This window comes from Rhineura floridana, chromosome 9 (assembly GCF_030035675.1).
Source record: "Rhineura floridana isolate rRhiFlo1 chromosome 9, rRhiFlo1.hap2, whole genome shotgun sequence".
Classification (NCBI taxonomy): Eukaryota; Metazoa; Chordata; class Lepidosauria; order Squamata; family Rhineuridae; genus Rhineura; species Rhineura floridana.
The window spans coordinates 82,210,699-82,236,766 of record NC_084488.1 but is presented as its reverse complement, the minus strand read 5'-3'; the positions used below and the strand labels follow the sequence as shown (position 1 = coordinate 82,236,766).

The following is a 26,068-nucleotide window of genomic DNA, read 5'->3' as shown; positions in this document are numbered from 1 at the left end:
GCTGACTTCATCAGATGTATGAAGTGTTATTGTCAATTGATACACATATGGATATAAAGAAACAAATGATAAAGATTGTAAAATATTTGCAGCAGGGGATAATTGCACAAGTAACAATTGTTACTGAGGACTGGAAAGTGGCAAATGTAACGCCAATCTTCAAAAAGGGATCCAGAGGGGATCCCGGAAATTACAGGCCAGTTAGCTTAACTTCTGTCCCTGGAAAACTGGTAGAAAGTATAATTAAAGCTAGATTAACTAAGCACATAGAAGAACAAGCCTTGCTGAAGCAGAGCCAGCATGGCTTCTGCAAGGGAAAGTCCTGTCTCAGTAACCTATTAGAATTCTTTGAGAGTGTCAACAAGCATATAGATAGAGGTGATCCAGTGGACATAGTGTACTTAGACTTTCAAAAAGCGTTTGACAAGGTACCTCACCAAAGGCTTCTGAGGAAGCTTAGCAGTCATGGAATAAGAGGAGAGGTCCTCTTGTGGATAAGGAATTGGTTAAGAAGCAGAAAGCAGAGAGTAGGAATCAACGGACAGTTCTCCCAATGGAGGGCTGTAGAAAGTGGAGTTCCTCAAGGATCGGTATTGGGACCTGTACTTTTCAACTTGTTCATTAATGACCTAGAATTAGGAGTGAGCAGTGAAGTGGCCAAGTTTGCTGATGACACTAAATTGTTCAGGGTTGTTAAAACAAAAAGGGATTGCGAAGAGCTCCAAAAAGACCTCTCCAAACTGAGTGAATGGGCAGAAAAATGGCAAATGCAATTCAATATAAACAAGTGTAAAATTATGCATATTGGAGCAAAAAATCTTAATTTCACATATACGCTCATGGGGTCTGAACTGGCGGTGACCAACCAGGAGAGAGACCTCGGGGTTGTAGTGGACAGCACGATGAAAATGTCGACCCAGTGTGCGGCAGCTGTGAAAAAGGCAAATTCCATGCTAGCGATAATTAGGAAAGGTATTGAAAATAAAACAGCCGATATCATAATGCCGTTGTATAAATCTATGGTGCGGCCGCATTTGGAATACTGTGTACAGTTCTGGTCGCCTCATCTCAAAAAGGATATTATAGAGTTGGAAAAGGTTCAGAAGCGGGCAACCAGAATGATCAAGGGGATGGAGCGACTCCCTTAGGAAAGGTTGCAGCATTTGGGGCTTTTTAGTTTAGAGAAAAGGCGGGTCAGAGGAGACATGATAGAAGTGTATAAAATTATGCATGGCATTGAGAAAGTGGATAGAGAAAAGTTCTTCTCCCTCTCTCATAATACTAGAACTCGTAGACATTCAAAGAAGCTGAATGTTGGAAGATTCAGGACAGACAAAAGGAAGTACTTCTTTACTCAGCGCATAGTTAAACTATGGAATTTGCTCCCACAAGATGCAGTAATGGCCACCAGCTTGGATGGCTTTAAAAGAAGATTAGACAAATTCATGGAGGACAGGGCTATCAATGGCTACTAGCCATGATGGCTGTGCTCTGCCACCCTAGTAACAGAGGCAGCATGCTTCTGAAAACCAGTTGCCGGAAGCCTCAGGAGGGGAGAGTGTTCTTGCACTCGGGTCCTGCTTGCGGGCTTTCCCCAGGCACCTGGTTGGCCACTGTGAGAACAGGATGCTGGACTAGATGGGCCACTGGTCTGATCCAGCAGGCTCTTCTTATGTTCTTATGTTCTTATGTTCTTAACATACCCCTGTTGTAATCAATGGATTGTTAACAAAATATTGCTTCATGCGAATGTCTCCTGTCTTCCTTCTACCTTAATGAGTTAGAAATCTTTGGATTGTAACAGAAAGTGAAACAATTATTTTGTTGTTATTTCATATATGCCATAATCTAAATTTCTGTATGCATTTTTGAATAATTTGTCATTATGTGTGTCTGTTAAGTAAAATGGTTTTCATTAGTATCTAAGTAATATATATTTGGTGAGTGCTTTTTAAAAAAAAAAATAGTAATGTGGCACTGTCATTCAGTCCTGATTCCAGTTTGACAGTAAATGTTACACATTTTGATATATGACAAGTCACTTGCACTCAGTTCCAGCAAGCATAGCCCATATTTGGAAGCAGGATTTCAAGAATGGGCCTTTTTAATGGACTGGGACTCGCACGTCCAACTTTTTATTTATTATTGCTGTTTAGCTATCGATTTTCATTCAAAATTGCAACGCAGGTCACAAATAAAAATTTAAAATACACATCAGTAGAGAAAGGGAAGAAAAGAGATAATACGTTACAACTGAACAAGTTCACATACACAAATATCTTGGCTTGATCCCCGTCTTCAGCAAATGGAAGTATTGTATACATGATTCTTGTTAATGAATTAGAACTGCATGCACAGTGTTGAACATATGGTTGGTGCTGTCCAGTTTGACAGTGCTGATCACCTGCTCAGGAAAGCACCTGTATTTTCTTAAGAAAAAAATAGGTACCCAGCATTATCCAGCATAAAATTATCAAGTCCCCATAATTCTGCCTCATGCATGTTTTACACATTGTGAGACAGGCTTTTTTTTTGGCCAAAATCCTGCTTCTCTGACTTATTTGTCTCTTTGTTTACTTCGTGCTCCCAACTATTCAGTCTAAATTGGGGTTCTTTTTTTTGGTCCCACTTTCTTCCTATACTACCCTTTCCTCCATTCCTACCTGATTCCTAGTGTCCATTTTCTCTGCTGAGTGCTTATAGATCAAGATTAAAGTTTTCTCAAATTTTACACATGGTAATAGTACTCTTCCCCCCGCCCCATCAATTCTGTACTTTGCTTTACCAAGTAAATGCTGCTACTTGTTATTCTTTGACTCTTAAGTCAAGGATAGCCATTATGGTGCTCTCCAGATGTTATTGGACTACAATTCCCATCATCCCTAACCACTTGCTATGTTGGCTGGAGATGATGGGAACTGCAGTTTAACAACATGTGGAGAGCACAGTGTTGGCTATGTCTGCTCTAGATTTCCATAATTTATCTTCCCTTTGACTTTCTAATGCTTAACACTTACAACCAGAAATCCTACTAGAAAATGTTTGACATATTCCAGTGTAAATTTTCATCAGCCTACTCCTTTCCTCTCTCTCAACCTACATATCAACCTCCTGTTCTGTCTCTCACTATAAACTGTCTTGATTTCTCTCACTGCTCTTAGTGCTGAAGCTTGAAGTTATTTTCTTCCATTTGCTATTTCTGTCTCTGTCCTTCTGTTTCATCTTGAATTTCCTTATCCCATGCTCCTTCTTGTCTTCTTTAAAATATTCTCAAACATCCCTTAAGTCTCTCTCTCTCTCTCTCTCTCTCTCACTCACACACACACACACACACACACACACGTGTAGATGCTCTACTTCATCTCCAACTACTAGCCTATCTTTTTTCTTTCATGTACTTTTGTTCTCTACTTGCTACGTCCACTTTTTCTCCAATTCTCTTACTAACCTTTGTGGGAGGCTGCCAGTTTGAGTGGAAAAATGAATGGTGAGGCAGAAAGGCTATTTAACCTCTTCTGATCATTCCCTCCCCTAAAATCTCTCTCTTCCCCCCTCCCTGGGATAATACTTGCAGTTCCTTAAAAACATTCAATTTTTCTGGTTTTCACATAGATACAGAAGGCTTCATCTGGGTTGGGTTGGATCCAGAGTAGCAGAATCAGAAGTCTGTTTACCCAGTGGGGGCTTCCCCCCCCTGCCCTCCAGTACAGTCCCTTGTATCCCTCAGTACCCAACAGGAGAGGCTTTGGGGGGGTCTGCAATGGGGACTAGTGGGCAGGAAAGACCGATGGCATGAGTGGTCTCCTACTTGTGTAACTCTAGATCCAACCCATTGTCACTTCCTGATAGCAAGTTACTAACATAAAGACATTGGTCAAGCATTTGGAGGTATATAATATACATTTTCTTTGTTTTAAATGATATCTTAGGGTACTTATAACAAAAAGGGGCTAGGGGAGGTACCAAATAAAATTCTAGTTATTTACAGGATCCTCACTTTTGGTTTCTGGTTGAAGTTTTGTGACCTCTTTAAAGTCCAAAACAAACAAACAAACAAACAAACCAAACTGCATCCTGGTCTTTATCTGCTAAGGAAATCTGAAGTTTTGTTATGTCTGCTATGAAGGTGGAGTTTGATGAGAATGACCAAACCAAATCAGGATTCACATTTGGTACAGTGAGTGAATACATAGAATGAAAAACACCATTTTTAATGGAATAACAGTTCTCTTCAGCTCATTGTAACCTTGTCATCTCTCATGACTCCTTGATGACAAAAATAATAGATCACCTTGTTTATCTCACACATGGATTTATCATCTTCAGCTATAATTTCATTGAGGTGCTGTGCTATAATACTGCTGTTTCCTTTTGTAAAGTATGACATCACTTCTGAGTTTCCCCAACTGTTTTATTACTTACTTAGATTTATATTCCACACTTTCTTTTTCAAAAGAGATAGAGTGGCTTACATCTTTCATCAAATACATTTAAAACAATAAAATCTTGTCTTGCCCTCAAGGATGCTAGTTAGTAAGTCAGGCCAGTCTGATTTCCAGGATAGAAATACTTCATATCACCCTTAATTACGCTACATGCAAGTATTGCATACCTCAAATATTTCTTCCTTTTCACTTCATCTTCCATTCCAGCTTTCTCACTCTGTTCACCAAAGGTGCAGCTTTTCTGAGATGATGGGTGGTTCTTCTATAATAATTGTAAGACTCCATGCTCTGTATCTCTGGTCCCTAATTTGAAGATTGTTATTAACCCTTCACAGCTCATGCAAATATGGTCTTAAGTACCACCAATGTACCTTCAAAATGCTCTGCTTACCCTATTAACAATCTGTCAATAATGCTGTCACTGGTGGATTGAATCAAGGCAACGTTTTTAAAACTACTATTAAAACATTGGCTGCTGACCCACCAAGATAGAATTTAAGGGAATTACATTTATCTACTTTGGTATTCATATAAATAAAGATTTCATATTGGCTCTGAAACCTTTGCAAGCAACTGACGTGTTCATAAAATTTCTCTCTCGTCTACTTGGGTAGTTTGACATCATCAGAGATGGTGAGCCTCCTTTTGTTGCTGAAGAGGCTGAGGTGGCAGTTTCCATTCCTCACATACAAACTGCACGAGTTCTCCACATTGTAATTCTGTAATGCCTTTATCTTTTAAGTCAGGGATTACTAATGTGGTGCCTTCCAGATATTCTGGTTCCTTCTGGAAGGAAGGGTGGAATATAAATAAAATAAAATAAATAAATATTGGTGGACTACAACTTTCATAATCCCTGGCCATTGGCCATGCTGACTGCCTGGGGCTGATGGGAGTTGGAGTCCAACAATCACTGGAGGGCACCACTCTCCCTGTTTTGAGTTTTTAATAGAGCAATCCAAAAGGGGTGAGGAAAAGAGGACTCATGGTAGAAGATATGCCAAATATCATGCTGGCAGGACACAAGGTGGAGGTGGAATTTTTTCCTCTCCTTTTTCATGGCATGAAAAATGTTTCCTTTCCCACTGGTCCCGGTGGGAGGGAAATAAGTACACCAGTCCAGGGCTCGCATACTTTCTCTGCCATTCTGGGGATGTGTCAGGGGAATGGGAGGATTTTGGACGTAAAGTCTCCCTCTTTCCCTGCCTACTGTCATGGGAGTATTGATAGCAGAAGAGGTGCAGATGTGGACATTTCTATGACTATACCGAGGAGGTCTCCATGGACAGATTTCCTGCTCCACCCTCAGCTCTTTGCCCATGGAGGGGTAGTAGCACAAAATCTTTTAGCCAACGTAAGCTTTCTTCAGACAGAGAAACCTACATCAGTTTTATTTAACCTGCATTCTGTTTTCTGTAACAGTTTGGTTGTAAATGTTCTAGTCACACCTCATTTGTGCTTATGTTTTTCCAGAGCCTTGAGGCTAAACTAAACATGATGGGCTGCATCCAGTGTTTGCTGTCCACTAGTGCAAGGGCAAGTTTTAATGTTGCACAACAGAGGAATCCAGTGCGCTGGCAGAAATTCATTGCCCAATAGAGTGGGCAGTCTGTTGGGCAACAAAGTTAACAGTAACCTGCTTATGCATTCTCTTGTGCAACTACATTTCATGGGCACAAACCATGTATACTGCTAAGTGACTTTAACATAGTGCTATATTGGATACAACTTCATGTCAGCAGACCTCATGAATTAGAATTAGGACACATCTGAATCCCAGTAAAGATGGGTGGGGCTGTGGTGTTGATTTAGAGTGCATGAGGTGAAATCACCTCTTAGCTATTTTTTCTCATTGGAGCTCTGGGGTTATCTGCCTTTTCCTACCACTGGGCATTAAGCAACCTGGTGTGTGAATGTTTGATTTTTTTTTTAAGTAAGTGTTTGATTTTGTTCAGAAAAATTGCAGAGTAAGTAAAGATTATCAGCCCCCTCCCCTGCTGCTTTGAGCAAATTTGCACTTACTTGTGGCTGTATTTCAGGTTTTTTTAGAAAAGGGATCTGTGATTCAGTCAGATTTTGTGGACTGAAAACTATCTTTTGTTAAAGAACCAAAATCTATATCACTGCTTTATTTCAGGTTCTTGTGGGTCCATTCCTACAGTATATGTCAGGTTACAGTTTTAAAATAGTAAACTGTATTATATCTAATCTATCTATCTATCTATCTATCTATCTATCTATCTATCTATCTATCTATCTATCTATATTATACATACATTAGGATGGGAAGATCTGTCAGTTTCAGTTCTTTCAGTTTCTCATTTTTCCAGTCTTAAATTCAGTTCTCCACATTTCTGCAGCAATTTGTGATTTTTTAAAAAAAAAATCCTCAAAATTCTCCAGCATTTTAGTATTTATTTATTTATTTATTGCATTTATATACCACCCCATTTATTTTTGTAGGCACTTTTGACTAATGTATGCATTTCTGCCAGCACTTTATCATCATATAATGCATTCTTCTATGTTATTTTCACTCATATATTTATTTTTATGAACATTTCCCCCTAATTATGCATTTTTGTAAATGCTGGTCGGTTAATGAACTGCATTGCAAAATTTGAATAAGTGCAAATTTTGAAGGATAGCTGTGTTTCAGTCTCATATTGTTTTGGAAAGTGCAAATTTGATAGATTTGGCTTGAAATTCAAACTGAATCAAATTTCTCACATCCCTAACATACATATTTACATACACACTAGACTTCATATAAAATATACACTAAAAACTCTTTAATTTTTCAAAGCTTTACTCTGTCAAAATATTGTTACAGTGCTCCCAATAATCATTCATGTTTGGGTCTAGGTGTTGTTAAAGCATCCCTTTACTTTTTAGAACTGGCAGCCAGATGGAATAGCCGAGATATTTTCCTCAGTTTGTCTAAGAGATAGTGAATGGGCTTAGAAATACTGGTGGTCAATAAGAAGGGTTGCCAGGTCATAAGCATCCCACACCCTGAGATTTCAGGGGTGGGCCCTGGTGATGTCATGGGGGCAGGTTATACTGATGACATAGGGTGGGCTGTAGTGATGTCTCAGGGGCAGGTCTTAGTGATGTCACGGGGTGGGCCCTAGTGATGTCATTAAGCATGATACCTTGAGCATCAACCACAGTTGCTTGGAGCATACAATTCAAACAAATTTCTCTGATTGGAAATTAAGATACAAATCTTAGCTAAAAGATAGAGCCTCAGTAGGGAACATTTAATCTAGCCTACTTGCTTCTTGCAAGAAGGGTTTAAGTGCCCTCAGGCCAGCCCAGTCACCAGAAGGCCATAGTAGGAAGAAAGGAACCTAGTGTTGTGGAGATGTTAGATAGGAGCACTCGAGTAAAGATGGATGCCCCTGAAGGCTGCAATTGTAGACACACTTACCAAGCCCCATAGAACTCAATAGGATTTACTTCTGAGGAGATATGGTTTCAGTTGTGCTGTTGGTAAGGCTTGACTAGGGATTGTCTGCAAAGATACCCATATCCAAGCAGGGTTTGCAACCCCCTGGCTGGAATCCCCTGCCCCTACCTTTTTACATGGCTGCTCCAAACTTCTTTACAGATTTGACCCTTCACTTCAGAGAGAGGTCTGAGAAATGAGTAAGAGTAAGATGATTCTCTATCCTTTTCTGTCTCCCTTGTGGGCCGCTATAAACTCACTTTGACAGCCAACACAATTCCAATGAGTAATAACTGACAGAGAAAACACACATGGTTTGATCTACCTTCACAGACAGTAGCTTGGGAACAACAACAATTGCAGCCACACTTCCCAGTATGTGAATTCTCTTTTACCACTATTGAGTAAGAAACAAACCGTCATGCAACCAACAAGGTGTATCATCAGTGGGTTTAATGGGGTTGAGCTGAGCGCATGGAATCACTGTTGTTGCTTCTATGGCTGTAAGGGAGTGAGGTTAATGGTAAATGAAATATAAACAGAAAAACAAAAACAAAAGACATTGATGATTTCCTAAATGCAATACCATACCACCATTGCCACCCTGGGCTCCTGCTGGGAGGAAAGGCGGGATATAAATCAAATAATAAATAAATAAAAATACCAACCGCAACAAAATTCCTATGAGTAAGGCAGAAAATTAAGCATCCCACAACCAGTCAGAATTCCTAACCAAAAGCCAAAACTAAAAAATCCTGGCAGCCAGTCAGCCAAGGTCACAGAAATTCCCATGTAGCACAACCTGATCCAGGCGCTGCAGTTAGTGCAGAATGCTATGGCACAAATGTTGACAAGAGTGATACCGTATCAGCACATAAAACTTCTGCACTGGTTGACGATTTACTACCAGGGCAAGTTCAAGGTGTGCTTTCCATGTTATGGGTGCCATATAGGACTTGTTCAGTCTTTTAGTGTGGCAGCTACACTTTGGAAATCCCAGCCTATTGATATTATGCAGATGCCTTCATTATACTGTTTTTGGCACCTGCTAAAAACATTTTTATTTAGGCAAACCTACCCAGGAAGGTAGAAGCTATTACATTTTTTATCTGTTTTTAACTCATTGTTGGTTTTATTATTTTGAATGTTTTTGAATACCTGTCTTTAACTGTTTTTGTCAATAATTTTATTGTTTTATTTCCTTCTGTAAACTGCTTAGAGATTTTTTACAATAAAGCGGTATATACATCTTATAAATAAAATACATAAATAAATTTTGGAGTCACTGTGGCCCTTGAGTCTCTTCCCCCTTTTAGGAACAAAGGAATCTGCCTTATACTGACTCAGGCCATTTGATACCATCTAGCTCAGTACTGATGACATGGACTAGCATTGGCTCTCCAGGATTCAAGGCAATAGTCTTTTGCAGAAATTGAATTTTGTACCTTTGCATGCAAAGCATATGCCCTGCCACTGAGTTACAGCCCTTTCCCTGTTTAAAAAAGTTTCTTTTAAAATTGTTCTTTTCAATTCACTAATGAATGCACAGCATACCTAGAGCAGATCCACATCATTCATTTAAAGTACATTCAACACCCATTTGAAGCACATGAATTCCACTACAGAATCAAACGAGTTTGTTAAGGGTAGTGGGAACAATAACTTTGAGGGGGAAACTACACTTCCCAGGATTCTTTAAGGGAAGTCATGTGCTTTAAATGAAGAAATATTTATATAAGCATGACTGTCAAAGAAGTTTATTATTTACACAACCTGTAAATATATTTGTAGTGCAATCCTATGTTTGTTTACTCAGAAGCGAGTCCCAATGTACTCAATGGGACTTACTCAAACAGGGAAGCGTGCACAGAACTGCAGCCTCAAGTGATAAGGAACACTCAACCAACCCAAAATTCAGAATCATGCTACTTTAAGCTGTTTTGCAACTGTTTATACTTTTTATGGTTATTGGATTTTAAAGGGATTTATTTCTTGTTGTGAGCTGCCTTGGTTTCCAGTCGGCAATCCTACCTCAGAGAGTTGTTGGGAAGACTCCATATGCACACACACACATACTGGAGATGTAAAAATATGTAAGTCCCATATAATAATAATAATAATAAATTTAATTTCTTCGTCGCCTATCTAGCCAATGGCCACTCTAGGCGACTTACAAAATAGTTAAAATACAATTGATAAAATACAATAATACAATATAAAAAACAACACATCTACAGCAACAATATTAAAACTGGGCAGGAGGCATTTCAGTTATAACAATTAACCCTCCCCGGATACCCCGAAGGCCTGCTGAAAGAGCCAGGTCTTTAAGGCTTTCCGAAACACATTTAGGGAAGAGGCGTGCCGGAGATCTTGTGGGAGGGAGTTCCAAAGAGTGGGGGCCGCCACTGAGAATGTCCTCTCTCTTGTACCCGCCAATCTGGCTGTTTTTGTTGGCGGGATTGAGAGAAGGCCCTGTGTAATAATAGTTTATTGTCAAAACTAGTTAGTCATTGCCAAACATTTGTTTTTAAAAAATAACATCAGTATTAGTTTCCTACATAAAAGCAGTAATACTTATGTAAGCCCTGCCTAATTGCTTTAAAAATAGGATTGGAGGGAGAAAGATTTACAATACAAGCATGATCGTTTGCTATGTTCACTCAAAAGTCCCATTAATTTACAGCACAATCCTAACCATGTCTACTCAAAAGTAAGTCCTATTGAATTTAGTGGGGTTTACTCTGGATATGTGGGATTAGCATTGCAGCTTTACTCCCAGAAAAGCAGGTATTGGATTAAAGCTTCATATTGGGAAGGTTTTCAAAACAGCACCATCTTCAACAGCCCAGGAAAATTTAAACTTGTTTGACTCTTACAACAGAAAAAAAGACTTTTGGTGCTGCTGAAAGGTATATACTTGCTCAATTTGAGATTTTCAGGAAAAAATCTCAGTTTTCTACTTTTGCAGTGCAGTCCATGTACTGCCTGGAGGCCCAGAAATCCCTTGTCAATCACAACCCTGACTTCACTTATTGGCTACAAACCTGAAAGGATGGGATTAGAACAGCCAGCTAAGAGATAATTTCACAGAAGTTGCAGGGTGTTTTTTTTTTGACGTTTTGATGTATATCTCATGAACCAGACCACCTAGAAACTTTTTTTTTAATGAAAGCTGAGAGTCTGGAGATTAAGCTGAATCACCCAGAGAGGACTCCAAAAAACCAAAGTCTGGCCGAAAACCGGACATCTGGCAACCCTATCATTAAGGATGTTTCTAAAACAAGGTGTTTTCTCTGGAATTGCTACTTGGAGCTTGAAAAATACATTCTTTTTTGAAAGAATAGAAGTACAAACTCTACAGGTATACGTGACCTTGGTGTTTCTTTTCCTGTCTTTTTGAAAAGGTCTGATTTTGATGTGCTGTGACATTTCAGATGGTGAGCCCTATCAGCACACCTCTTTCCGTTTAACTCAAATTCACCATTACCTTCTGATCAGCACCATTTTAGTAGGATGTTTATTTTTAAAAAATCAATGTTTAATTTGCATTAAAAAATTTCAAAAAATGATTAAAATGTTCACATAAATCATAGAGCTTAAATGAAAAAAGCTTTAGCACAAACAAAGCAACATTACAAAAGGCCTACATTTCTAAAATGATGAGCTCTGGGACACTGTCTCTCACCTGCTCACATGGCTATATGTGGCCATTAGTGTGGACAAAATATAGCAGGGTGTATACATAAAAATTGCTATACCTGCTCAAGTGTAGAAAGACAGTTTCTGGCACTTATAATGGAAGAGCAATGACTTGGTTGTGTTAAAAGCTCCATCTGGAAGCACTGCATAGACCATGGTGGGTTAGTATTTTTGCCTATTGCTGCTAGTGTTATATTGTGTGAAGTGTTTCTTACAGTACAATCCTATACATGTCTATTTGGAAAACCCACTGCAGCTGTAATGTCTTTTAGCATCCTTCCTTTATATTTTGGTAGTTCTTAGAGGTTGGTTGACCACTTTCTAGTACCCAGCTAAGAGGACTTCAGATTAATTGTTCCTGTGCTATGTAGTTGAATGTGCAGGAACAAGATTTAACTTATATGGATTTGGCCCAGTTACTTAACCACAGTGTATGTCATACAGGGGCCTCATGAAAGGATTTTCCTCAGAGGGCCTCTGCAAATATGTTGGAGATGGGCCTTGAACTCTTGGCTTGGAACTGGCTTTTCCGTAGCAGAGATGGTAGTAATGCTAGTCATTGATCCAGAGACGTGCAGCCTGGGTTTTTTCAGTGAGTACACAAACTCCCTTCTTGTAAACTGAAGTGTTTTCCCAATCATTTTGTCAGTTGATGTAAATTAGCTGTACGCTAGAGAGATGGTAAAAGTTCAGTTTGTGTGTATGATTTTTCTTTTTTTTCTCTTTGTAAGATTCTAAAGGTTTTTTTTAAAATTGCTTTCTCATTTTATCTGGATCATGCTGCATTCTGAGCAAATGTGAAATTTTTGATTTGTTGTATATGATAATTATATAGCCACGAGAGTGGCTGTATACTATAGCCAGTGTGGATTTTTCACATTCTGCAGTGTTAAATTGAAATACCCCCATGCCATTCTGATACTTCCCATAAGCTCATTTCAAAACAAAACCTTACAAAACTTATAGTCCTGAACTCAGAAACGCTTGCTTAACAACCCTCTCAATTTTCATGGCGATAAACAAAACGGTCAGAAAGAATCGAGAGTTCAAAGTCTAAAGAGAGAGATAGAAAAACCCAGGCTCCTTTTGGACTTTTTTTCTCTGAGAGTTCTCATAATCTGTTGAAATTCATTAAAAATCAGCCATGTTCACAGAAGACCTGTAACCCTGTTACTGACCTTGCCCCATGCTCTGATCTTCATCTTCTGCAGTTTAAAAGTTAAAAAAATGCCTGGCTGATTTTTAATTAATTTAAGAAATTTTGCATTGAACTGAATGATAATGTCGGGCATGATCAGTAAGAACCAACTGTCAGTGTTCTAAAAGCCAGACTCACAGCTGCTTGGCTTGCCTAATCAGGGGGCCACACCCACACCAGACTTCGATTTCATGTGAGACAGTGATGGCTTCCCTCAGAGAATCCTGGGAAGTGTAGTTTGTGAAGGGTGCTGAGAGGAGACTGCTATTCTCCTGACAGAGGTCCAGTGGCCAGAGTGGTTTAACAGTCAGCCACTCTGATTGAAGGTCTGTGAGGGGAACAGGGCGTCTCCTAGCAACTCTCAGCACCTTTCACTAACTGCACTTACCAGGATTCTTTGGGAGAAGCCATGACTGTCCAAAGCGAAATAAAGGTCTGGTGTGGATGTGGCCAGGGACAGCTTTGGTTTAAATACGGGTGGGAGGCTACATGTGCCTGCTGTAGAATAAAAAGGTGGGGGAAACCCTGAAAAGCAATGATACTGTTCACAATGTTTTCCTTTTGGAAAGGAAAGGGGCTTTCCCTCTGCCCAGTGCCACCCACCCAATCTCCTCCTCTCCTCCTACCCTTCCTGCCACTCCCCCAGGTTAGTGTTGGACTTTGACCTGGGAGACCAGGGTTCGAATCCCCACACAGCTGACTGGGTGACAGCCTCAGAGGAAGGCAGTGGTAAACCCCCCTCTGAATACCGTTTACCATGAAAACTATTCATAGGGTCGCCATAAGTCGGGATTGACTTGAAGGCAGTTCATTTCCATGTTCAAACATGATTGCACAGAAATAAATTGCATTGAACTCAAAACGTATGCAACTGATAAAACCCACCATCCCTTCTCCTCCTTCCAATCCCCTCCCTGTTGCCCCTTCCCTCCCCCTCCCCATGGTCAGTTTTACCTATCTTAAGCATGATTGCACGGGAGTAAATACCACTGAACTCAATAAGCATGCAAATGTTCAAACCTGCCCTCTCCTGCCCCTTCCTTTGCCCCTCCTCCTCCAATTCCCTCCCTCCCCCTCTTTCCTCTCCCCTCCCTTTTTCCTTCCCTCTCCCCTCCCCCTGCTCCTCCCCCATGGTCAGTTTTACCTATCCTAACCATGATTACATAGGAGTAAATCCCACTGAAATCAATAAGCATGCAAATGATCAGACCTGCCTTTCCCCTCCTTCCGCTCTCCTCTCCCTTCCTCCGCCCCTCCCCTCTTCCTTCTTCCTCCTTTATTTATTTATTTATTTATTATTCAATTTATTAGTCGCCCATCTGGCTGGTTGACCAGCCACTCTGGGCGACGTACAGGATAAAACGATACATTAAACATTAAAATTTAAAAACCTAACAATAAAAACTTAACCCATCCCAAAAGCTTTCCTGAAGAGCCAAATCTTCAGAGTCCGGCGGAAAGTCATCTCAGAGGGGACATCCTTCCCTGCCCACTCCAGCCATCCCTCCCCCCTAGTCAGTTTTACCTTCCCTAAGCATGATTGCAGGGGAGTAAATCCCACTAAACTCAATAAACATGCAAATTATCAAACCTGTCCTTCTTCTCCCTTCCCCCTCCCTCCTGCTCCCCTCCCTCCTCCCCTCTCCATCCCCTGTGGTCAGTTTCACCTATCGTAAGCATGATTGCAGGGGAGTAAATCCCACTGAACTCAATAAGCATGCAAATGATCAATCCATTCTCGGCAAGCTTGTACAGGATCCCATGTTTTACCTCCCAGATTAAAAAGCAGAGAAATACACTAATAGGCAAAAAAACCTTGCGGTTTAAGAATGTACCTATAGTCTGCAGAATAGTCTCCAGAGGACATCAGGAGTGTCTCATCTTGCACAAGTTTGCCTATTAGTGAATCTTGTATAAGGGTGGAAAGGTTTGGTAACAGTGAGTGCTAGGGTTCCTGTCTTAAAATGGACTCATCTTTTGTAGCTGCTTACTTAGATTTGTATGTGTGTGTGCATATACACAGGAGGGGGCAGGGAGAATCATGTTTGTATTGGAATCCTGTTTATATTGCTATGATTCTGATATTCTGACAGGGTCTTCTAGGTGGTGGATCCCTACTTGTAGAATGCTCTCCCTGGTGAGGTGAGTCTGCCTCTCTCATTATTATGGTTCAGGAGGGACTTAAAACATTCCTGTTTACCCAAGCATTTTATGGATACTGTACCTGGCAACCTGGAAATTATTAGTTATGAGGGTATGTGATTGTTTTTAGATGTTTAAAATAAGTTTTATTTTGATTGTGTTGCTTTAACTTGTTTGTGTTTGCCACTCTGAGCTCCTTTGGTAGGAAAGGTGGGATATACAGTTAAATACGTAAGTAAGTAAGTAAGTAAATAGTCATGCTTAACAAAACTAGAAATTGACCACTGATACATAGCTGTGACTGAGGGTGGTGGTGGTAGGAATCTCATAGTGTAATCCTGTGCATGTCTGCTCAAATGCAAGTCTCACTGAATTCACTGCAGCCTTAGTTGCCTGTCTTCCTTAAGCACTACAATACACATTTGGTTGTAAAGGAAAGAGGTTGTGAATGAAAGAGGGAGGATGGATAGGGTGGCATATATGAGTGCCATTTTTTTAAAAAAAGAATCAATGTATAATTTGCTAGTATTTTTGACAAATCATTATTTCCTCCCCTCTGGAAATAGGAGGAATATGGAAACTCATACTCAGTATAACTGTCACAGCCTTTTGGTTCTCCGCCCAGAGACTGAGGGTTGGTTTGGTGCCACCACCTTAAACATTATTCATAAACCAGGTGCTTTGGAAACAAAGTATTACTGATGGTTTTTATCTGGCTTACAGGGCAATCCTATGCATGTTTATTCTGAAGTACCATTGTGTTCTGTAAGACTTACTTCCAGGAAAATGTCTGTGTAATTGCAGCCATAGATTGCAATGCTCTGCCCACTTACCTGGGATAAGCCCCATTGAACTTAATGAGACTTCCTTCTGAGTACAAAGGTGTAGGATGTGATATAAGGCTGCAGCCCTCCACATATTTACTAGAGGGTAAGCCTCAATCAACACAGTGGAATTTACTTATGAGTAAACATGTTGGATTGTGCTATTAGAACATTATAGGATGCCCTTTTCCTTGTCAAGTACTTAGGATACAGGAATTTGATTCTAGCAAGCTACAGTAGTCCATTAGTATAGGAATGAATGCCAAAGCATAATCATTCAACCTGCTGGGGGGTGGAGGGATGCTTCCATTTCAATTTTTATATTTTATCCAAGAAGCTATTTGTGCAAGAAAATAATGGCAGAAAATGTTAGAAAGGGTGTACATCTAGTACAGCACCTCTGTCAAAAGAAAGTACAAAGTCTTTCTACCATCTAGGGTTTCCATTGCTAGAACTTGAACTCGAGAACATCTAATGAAGCTGGATGTTGTAAGACTGAGGACAGACAAAAGAAAGTACTTCTCAACCAAGATTATAGTAAAAAAATGGAATTTGCTGCCATACAATGCAGTGATGGCTACCAACTTGGATGGCTTTAAAAGATTAGACAAATTCATTGAGGATAAGGCTGTTGATGGCTATTAGCCACGCTGGCTTTGTTCTACCTGTATTTTGGGAGACAATATGCTTCTCAATACCAGTTGCTGGGAATTGAAGGTGGGAAGAGTGCTATTGCAATTGGGTCCTTCTTGTGGGTTTCCCATAAGCATCTGGTAATTGTGAGAACAGGACACTGGACTAGATGAGCTATTGGCCTGATCAGCAGGCTTTTCTTATGTTGTTATGGAAATAAAAATTTCCCTCCACTAAGAGTGTTATTTCCCAGTGATAGCAAATTGTAAAGGGTGGTATTCGACATACTTGTTCCATCAACACAAGGAATGTGGCTGCATGATGGAACTTCCCCTCTCTCTCATCTCCCCATGCACTCCATAAATCAGCTCTGGATTTCCCGCCAGCCTCTGGAGCAGATTTGAGTAGGGGGAAGGAAGTTCCATTGTACAAATGGAACTCCATGCACTAATAGAATAAGTGCCTTGGATACTGCCCAATCTCTCCTTCCCTCCTGCTTCATTTGTATTTCTGTTGCAATTGTTAGTTCTACAAGAGCTAGTTCTACTGATACTATGGGTGCCATGTTCCACACTCCATGTCTGGGAATGTTTATGAACCCTTTTAAAAAGTGAACCACCACAACAGAAAACTTGGCAAGCACCAACAAGATGATTGACTTGTCCATAGCACTGCAAGATCATTTGGTGGACTTACTCCCCCTTTTACAAAAATGGTTCTGGATGTATGATTCTCACTTTCTCTGCAGAAGTGTCTATATAATTTTAAAAAATAATAAATGATTTTTAAATGGACAATAACTGTATTTCAGTTTAGCTTCAGAAAGCCTTTTGCAAATTTGGATCCAAACTTTCTCGCTATTTCGGTTCGTGCAACCTGTCTGCCTCTAATGACTCAGGGCATTACTTTAAATCATACAATAACCAGTATGGAATTCAATAGCATGAACTAGACAGCAATCCTTGCCCCACATTCCTGGGAATTCAGTGGGACTTATTTCTGAGTAGTCATGTTTCCTTTGAGTAACACTCATTGAACTCAATGGGAGTTACTTCTGAGTAGGCATGCATAGGATTTAGGGTTGCCAGGTTCAGGGCCTGAGACTGATCCTGTATCTTTAGGTGAAGAGAAAGTCAGCCAAGTGCAGGTGTTCTTGCAACACTGTAATGGGAAAAACCACAAGGTGGAATTTTCCCTTCCCCCTGCACAACTTTTAAAGATACAGAAGACCTCTTGGAGGCCGGGCCTGGCAATGCTTGGTGGCATTTCTAAAGGGGCATATGCTCCAGTTTCCTCACCAACCGTGTGCTCTGTTGCTCTGCTCATTATTTTGCCTAATTTTGGCTTGATAATTGTGACACTGGATTTTATACCCAGTGATGTATTATGGATGCACATAACACTAAGCCATAGTGGCTTAGTTTTTATAATAGTTAGACAAACCATGAACCATCTCACAGACCAGTAAACAAGTCATGGCTTGTTTCTCCAAAGCTTGGATTGTTTTTCAGCTGCTTTTGCCTTCTGACTTTGTATTGTGGTGAGGGTCTGGGATGGGGTGGTCAAACAAAACATGGTTAAGCAAGGCTGTTGGGTTCAGACATAACACAAAGTTCTGGTTAAAACTTAATATTAGCTGTGGTTTGTAAGCAAACAACAAAACCATGGCTTTACATCATGGTTTGTTAGGAGGAAACCAACCATGATTAGTCTGCTGGGCTGGTTTTGCACATTCAAAATAATTATAGGACAGACTAGCCATAGCTTAGAGTTATATGCATCTGACTTGATGATTAGTGATTTTAGTATACAAGCTATTTATTCTCATTATAATACAACTTTATAACACACATACGTTTTTCATTTGGCATTTACACTGTATATTAAAAATACTAATTTTGTGAATACCAAGTGAAATGTCTTATTTATTTATTATTTGATTTATATCCTGCCCTTCCTCCCAGCAGGAGCCCAGGGCGGCAAACAAAAGCACTAAAAACTTTAAAACATCATAAAAACAAACTTTAAAACACATTAAAACAAAACATCTTTAAAAACGTTTCTTAAAAAAAGCGTATCAGTTGGGCCAATGGTATGGGTAGTAGCCAACAGTGCACACATGAACACAGGCACTGCAGATACCTAAGATGAGCAAATCATCCCCAGAAAGGTTTCCTCCTGTCAGCTTGTGTTGCAGAAATCCACTTGCATTTCTCAGTCATAGTGATGGAGAGCAGGCAGGCAGCAGCAGCACTATGGCAGAACCTCTGTCTTGAGAATATTCTTCTCCTGTTCACAAAGTAGTGGAGCCACATTTTTAGCAAGCAGAAGATAAGCCTTTGGTGTCACCCTTTGAGAGTCACCAGCAGCACCATCCATCATCCCTCACAGGCTTGGCTCATATCTTCCCCTTTCCTTTGCTCTACAAAAGTGAGACTCTGGAAGCAGGTATAAAAGAATGTTCTCATTCTTTGCTGGACGGCTTTTGACTGGCTAGAACAAACTTAGAAGCACTTCCATTATGTTGTAAGCCATCTCACACTTTGGGGCCTTCATTCATTCTGATAATGCACCTGATCAACAGATGAGCAGAAAGAATTCCTGCTATGAGAGTCAGAGAATCTTAAAGAAGGAAGAAAGGAAGAAAATACAGGCCAAATATAATATTTCCCCCAGTTAAGTATAAAAATACAGTATTGCTTCTGACTTTTTGGAATAAAGTTGGTCATATTTCTGTAGACTGCAGAATATAGTACTTATAATTTTTAATTCTTAGCAAAGGTATGAGTAGAGAATCACCTTGTTCTCTCTGTTGATCAAATAGCTTGCTTTTTCAATTCGTCATGTTTTTGTTTTTCCTCTGAAAAATTTGGCAACTGTGTGGTACTGTTTATGCTGGCAGTAAATAAATAATTCTTTCACATTGTCTAGGCCAGGGTTATTGTCTCTGTGTTAAATAGTTAATACAAACTTGAGTTTCAAAATATTATTCTATGAACTGAATGGGTTTCAATTTCCATATTCAAAAGCCTGTCTTTTGGCTCTAGAAATTATTACCATCTCTGCAAATAACTTCATCTGAGGATGCAGTGATGTTTTTGATTTGCAATTCTTATGGTTTATAATATTAAGGTTTGGGTGTTTCTCAATAGTACTGTTGTACTATTGAGGAGAATATAGCACATCTTATCACATTCTTTTCCCTTTTGCCAAGTTACAATGTTATTTAATCCATACAACGTTTAGCATATATGACCAGCCCATTTAAGTTAGTGACATGGTAACTGTGCCTGAAGATACTGATATTCTGTCTTCAAATCTTTGTTAGCCAGTGTTTTTAAAGAGTGTGGTGGATCTCTCAAAGCAAAGCATAGATGTGTGCTATTTCCTCCTCCCACCCCATCCCAAGGATATACAACAGAACATTGTGAGAGAAGTAAATGAGAGGGTAATAGATTCCTTTTCCTCATGAAAAAAATCTGCCTGATGTACATAAATCTTACTATATGCAGGCAGATGTTAGGACTGAAGCTGAAACATAAGATACATAGTGCTCTTGACTCCCAAACAAGTATCCAGGGTGCAAGCTGCATATTTTATTTATTTATTTATTTATTATGAGATTTGTTAGTCGCCCATCTGGCTGGTTGGCCAGCCACTCTGGGCGACGTACACGTTAAAACAGTATATAAAACAGTTAAAAGTTTAAGAACACAGTAAAACTAGCCCGTTCCAAAAGCCTGCTTAAAAAACCAAGTCTTCAGGGTCCGGCGGAAGCTCATTATAGACAGGGCATGGCGTAGATCATTTGGGAGAGAATTCCATAGGGTGGGGGCCACAATTGAGAAGGCCCGCTCTCGCGTCCTCACCAGTCTAGCTGTTTTGACTGGTGGGATCCAGAGAAGGTCTTCTGAGGCTGATCTTGTTGAGCGGCATCCCTGTCGATGCTGGAGGCGCTCCTTCAGATAAGCTGGGCCACAACCGTATAGGGTTTTAAAGGTTAAGACCAACACCTTGAATTGGGCTCGGTACACAACCGGTAACCAATGTAACTCCTTCAACACAGGAGTGATGTGATCTCTACGGCGGCCGCCTGTAATCAGACGCGCCGCTGCATTTTGTACCAGCTGTAACTTCTGAACCGTTTTCAAGGGTAACCCCACGTAGAGCGCATTACAGTAGTCTAAGCGAGTGATGATCAGGGCATGTACCACCGGTGGGAGCAGATGATTGGGAAGGTAGGGGCGTAGCCTTCGTATCAGATGGAGTTGATACAGAGCTGCCTGGCTCACAGCCGAAACTTGAGCCTCCATGGACAGCTGGGAGTCAAGAACGACCCCCAGGCTACGAACCTGGTCTTTCAGGGGCAGTCGTACCCCGTTAAGCACCAGGTCTATATCTCCCAGCACTCCCTTGTCTCCCACAAACAGCACCTCAGTTTTGTTAGGGTTCAGCTTCAGCTTATTCCTTCCCATCCAGCCACTCACCGACTCCAGACATTTGGACAGGGTTTCCACAGCCAACCTTGGTGAAGATTTAAATGAGAGATGGAGCTGCGTGTCATCCGCATACTGATGACACTGCAGCCCAAATTTCCTGATGATTGCTCCCAGCGGCTTTATATAGATGTTAAAAAGCATTGGAGAAAGGATAGATCCCTGTGGTACCCCACAAGTGAGGGGCCAGGGATCTGAAACCTCCTCCTCCAGTGCTACTCTTTGGTACCTCCCAGAGAGGAAGGAATGGAACCACTGTAATACAGTGCCCCCAATACCTAACTTCTGCAGGCGGTCCAAGAGGATACCGTGGTCAACGGTATCGAAAGCCGCTGAGAGATCGAGAAGGACAAGGAAGGTGCATTCGCCTCTATCCCACGCCCTTCTCATATCATCTACCAAGGCGACCAAGGCTGTTTCTGTCCCATGTCCCGGTCTGAAGCCTGACTGAAATGGATCTAGATAATCCGTTTCTTCCAAGTGTGCTTGCAGCTGTTTAGCCACCACCCACTCAACTGCCCTGCTTAAGAATGGCACATTTGAGACTGGGCGAAAGTTGTTCAGATCTTGGGGGTTCAAGGAGGGCTTTTTTAAGATTGGTTTTATTATCGCCTCCTTGAGCACTGATGGCATTACTCCCTCTTCAAGCGTTGCATTTACCATCAGCTTGATTCTCCCAGTCTATCTTTGCAGCTCATGATGAGCCACGAAGGGCAAGGATCAAGTAGGCAGGTGGTCGGCTTTAACGTTGAAAGCACCTTGTCCACTTCCTCAGAAGGAAGAGGCTGAAACCTATCCCACGCCATTGAAGCAACACTGATCACCTCTGGCTCACTCCCTGTGTCCACAGTGTACGGAATATCGCTTTTAATACGATCGATTTTATCCGCAAAGTGTTTAGCAAACTCGTCACAGGAGACCTTAATCATGTTCCTGCAGTACCGGAGCAACTGGACACAAAATGGCACACAAATGGGTGTAACAGATGGGTGTTTTTGCTAAGAAAAAACAGCCTTTGAAGGCAGCAATGCTGAACAGAAAATAATGCTTGTGCATCAGCTATTTTCCAAATTAAAATTATTTATCCACCGTAGTGAGAAAACATGGAAGGTATGCTTACCTATCTAAAGTTTCCACCCTGATAAAGTATATTACACTCTCAGATTGTTGAGAAGCAAAGATTGCATTCCAGATTTCTAGAGTACATTTGGTTTAAGAAGTTAACATCAATACATATTTTGTTTCCAGTAAATTTACATACAGTTCTTAAGGTCAAATCCATCATAATGGTCTGGAAGCAGTTTATATGAATCATTTTAAGAGCCTGTTTATGACTAAATAGGCTTCTGTATTACATGGGGGGGGGAAAGGACTATAAAAATATTTAAGACTAGTATTACTTTTTTTCTTTTTAAGCAGTTCACAAATGTAAGATGGTTTCTTTCCTTGCTTCTAACAAGTGCCAGATTTTTAACTCAAATGTCTTCAGCAATTTAAGCCTTTGTGAAATGATATAGTTCTTAATCTTGCTTTCCAGGATAGATTTTTAGGATCTTCTCCATCAAGTATCTGCAGACTTTGAACGTTTGTCTTTTCTCATACATTTACAGTGAAAGGCATACCAAATAAGTTACATAAATCTTATTTGGGAGAAAAATGCAGAGGCAGGAATCATTTATCTAATGCTTTTTGTTTGTTGTATGTTAACATATAAAGTCACCTCCATATAATAGAGTGAGCATTTTGAACTGTTCAGGAGGGAAAACGTAAATATCTTGATTATTTATGTTAGATTGTGACTTGGTACAAATTAGTATGTCACAATTTATTGAGTTCACATTTTTGTAATTCAGATATGGAGGAACAATCCATAAATTCTGTAGTAAAATATGGATCACATAGTTGGAGTTATTGAAAGAGATTGCTGCTGATTTGGGGGCAGGGATCCAGAGCACTGAAGAAACAGGAAGTGTGTCCTATTATATTTTGACTTTTGGTTTGATGTAGCTTAGCAAATGTATTCATGTAGTAATAACTGCTTTGTGCACAACGAAGCCTGTTTCTTTGCTTTTCCCAGGGCCCAGACTTTTAACAATTAAATACTTTATTTTTTTAGTCCTCTTTAATTTTAAGTGACTTGGCCAACAGCTTGCACTTTGTAAGACATGACAGTTACTTGAACATTGACATTGTCTTTCTTCCTATCCAGTCAAATTGCTGCTTCAGGCAGAAGAGAGAGGTGTAGTGTCAATCAAAGGTGTGTGTGCAAACCGTTTCCTTGCTATGAATGAAGATGGCCGGTTATTAGCACTGGTAAGCAAATGCTATTTGTTCACTTCCTCCCCCCTCTCATAATTATATTAGAATGAAACTAGATGTTATAGACATTTTATATAATACTTTATAAAGATGATCAGGATTTGGTGAAGTTCAGGAGAATACAGCCCCATCTGTAGATAGTCATTAATAATACCTGTCTTAATCTTCAAGCCATTATTGGACTTCCACCGTAGGACTTTAATGTTTGCCAGGGCTAATCAGGTGGGAGAAGGTTTTGTTTTAAATGGATATTTCTGTTACCAGTGATGTGGGTTAGTAATGGAAGTTGGTAAATAAAAAAACTGTGGTAAATACATTGGTGAAATCCAGAGATTGTTAGTTCTGCTGAATCCTGGAAGTGTGTAATAAGATTGCAGCCTCACTTTCTTTGAATTTCAGCCATTATCATATCTCTATTTAGTATGAGCTGTTAATGTGTTTTAAACCTTATCATTTTCTTTCCTAAGGAAGAGTGTTTATCTGAAATTAGACAGCTAGTTTACAGAAAGCTGTTGTGTTAAATCCCTGTAGTATTTGAATTTTTAAAAATTTGTGCATGTGTGAGAGCTTTAAAGATAAAATAAATAGCGTTATGATTGTATAAAATTTGTCATCCTTTGCTAAATGACTGTGATCATTAGCTATTTTTAACACATCTGATTAGACTATGTCATGACAAGACCTGTCTATGAATAATCTATTTTCCCTTCATTTTCAGAAATATATAACAGACGAATGCTTCTTTTTTGAACGCTTGGAATCTAATAACTACAATACATATCGGTCTCGTAAATATTGTGATTGGTATGTTGCACTGAAACGAACTGGGCAGTATAAACTCGGACCAAAAACTGGACGAGGACAGAAAGCTATTCTTTTCCTTCCGATGTCTGCCAAGAGTTGATTTTGGTGGCCAAGTCTATAAAATATACTACAGCAGTTGTAGACTTCTGCTTCACCACAAGACAGAAAAAATGTGACCAAGTATTTGCCAGAATCAATGGCATTTGCTGATTGATTTCAGATTATTACTATGTAGAATTGTGTATGATTTAGATTTCAAATTGTTTTAACTCCTGGAACCATGCATGTATAAATGTGTGTGCATGTGATTGTGGCAGAATGGGCACGAATACACATTTATTTCCCACTAAATATTATGCCCATCTTCAACTTAATGGTTTGGGAATAAAGTTTTTTTTTTAAAAAAACTCATTTAGGCCATTTAACTGAAAGGGGATCCAAAATGTGCAGAGTTAGAGAGATATTTAGCATTTTAAATGAAATAATATATATTATCCTTTTAGAAGGTACAAAAGGGAATTTAATTTGGGCAGAACACACATATATTTTAGTATACATATGCTAATTTGTCATGTTTCTATAATTCTCTGGCAGCTCTCTGTGGTACAGCTTATAGAAAAGGCCCGTGTACACAGCTGGAAATTCTCTCATAGTTATATCAATTTTATCAAATCCTTCCCTATATCCATATAGGAGTAGTCTAGCAATATTGCTGGTGATTGGAGTAGTGTCTGTTGTTCTGGCAAGCTCAGCTAGGCCTATCCATTCACACCTCAGGCACTCCTGTTGGCATAAACGGATTTTGAAAGAGGAAGGCTCCAAGCGGCAAATAATGTACATATCTGACTTCCCAAAGGCTCCAGGGTGTCTGTGCTGCTGCCGTATGCTTAGGAGAGACTTGAATTCTGACTTTATGCCAGTCTCTTCAAAAACTTCTCGGACTGCTGTGTTCCCTAAGAAGATGAAGGAGAAAGAATTCCTATGCTGCTTTTTAGTCAGAAATTATATTCTGAGAGCATTAATTATGATTCAGACTTTCCTGCTCCATCTTCTCCTCTCCACACACATATTTGTAATTTAAGTTCTGAGAAATGTGCATTCAGCACCACTCCCACTTCTATTAGGTAAAAAATCTAACCTCCCCCCCCAAAAAAAACCCTGAATACTTTTGTTGCAGATATTCTAAAATCACTATTGCAGGTGCTTTAATTAAAATGGAACATACATGAACATACCAGCTCTGAACGAAGCAGTTTCTCTCAAGATTTTCTATGCTTTTAAAACCGGAGCTACCACATTTCTGATTAATTACAGTAGGGCCCCACTCATACAGCAGGTTAGGGACCAGACCCCCACCAAAACCTGAAAAGCACCGCAAAGTGGGACTAGCGTGCGATCAGCTGTACAGTACAGCTGATCGCTGTCAGCTGGAGCACGGCGGCTGTAGCTTCCTGCACTACAGCTGATCACCCCGTATTAGCAGCCCCGTATTAGCGGCACACTAAAAAGCAGGGCCCTACTGTAAAGGTATAACCTAAATGGTGTAAAGCTAGGTAACACAACCTAGTAGTTTCGCAACTTTCTGAAGGAAATTACCCAGTAGAATTATACACTTGTGAGTCTCATGCTGTCACAGACCCACTGCTTAGGAATTGCTCATTTAGGGAGAAATCCTAACTATGGGAAGCCAGCATAATTTGTGCCAGGTTAAGTTAAACCAGTGTAAAGTATACCAGATCTAAACCCTTTGGGGGCTACTGCCGGCTGAGCTGCCCTAAGCCTGGCAGACGGTAAAGAAGCCTTTAAAATAGAGTGACTGCCAGGTTGCTGGGTCACGTGACTAAGCTGAATTGAGTTAGAATTACATGCATAAGGCCACTGAAATTAGATATATGTCTTATGTGTAATTTTAAGCCATCCTTTGAATTTTAATCAAGGGTGAGATATAAATACCCATAACAAATAAAAAGTGAATGGGTGATATAATGGAACCTACAATCATAAACACATGTTAAACAATGTCATTACTTCCAAATAATAGCCTCTTACTACAA

The 26,068-nt window shown here is 40.0% G+C and overlaps 2 protein-coding genes across 3 annotated transcripts in view; one reads left to right on the top strand and one right to left on the bottom strand.

The window, feature by feature from the left end:
- Positions 1-25,577, top strand: part of FGF2 (fibroblast growth factor 2) — a 67,760-nt gene extending 42,183 nt beyond the window's left edge. For both annotated transcript variants that reach the window (XM_061585162.1, XM_061585163.1), the window contains exons 2-3: positions 23,101-23,204; positions 23,929-25,577. In XM_061585162.1, the coding sequence (XP_061441146.1) occupies positions 23,101-23,204; positions 23,929-24,114 (290 nt within the window). In that variant the 3' untranslated portion in view covers positions 24,115-25,577. The remainder of the gene's footprint in view (positions 1-23,100; positions 23,205-23,928) is intronic.
- Positions 24,567-26,068, bottom strand: part of NUDT6 (nudix hydrolase 6) — a 27,919-nt gene continuing 26,417 nt past the window's right edge. The window contains exon 5 of the mRNA XM_061585147.1: positions 24,567-24,967. Within this exon, the coding sequence (XP_061441131.1) occupies positions 24,576-24,967 (392 nt within the window). The 3' untranslated portion in view covers positions 24,567-24,575. The remainder of the gene's footprint in view (positions 24,968-26,068) is intronic.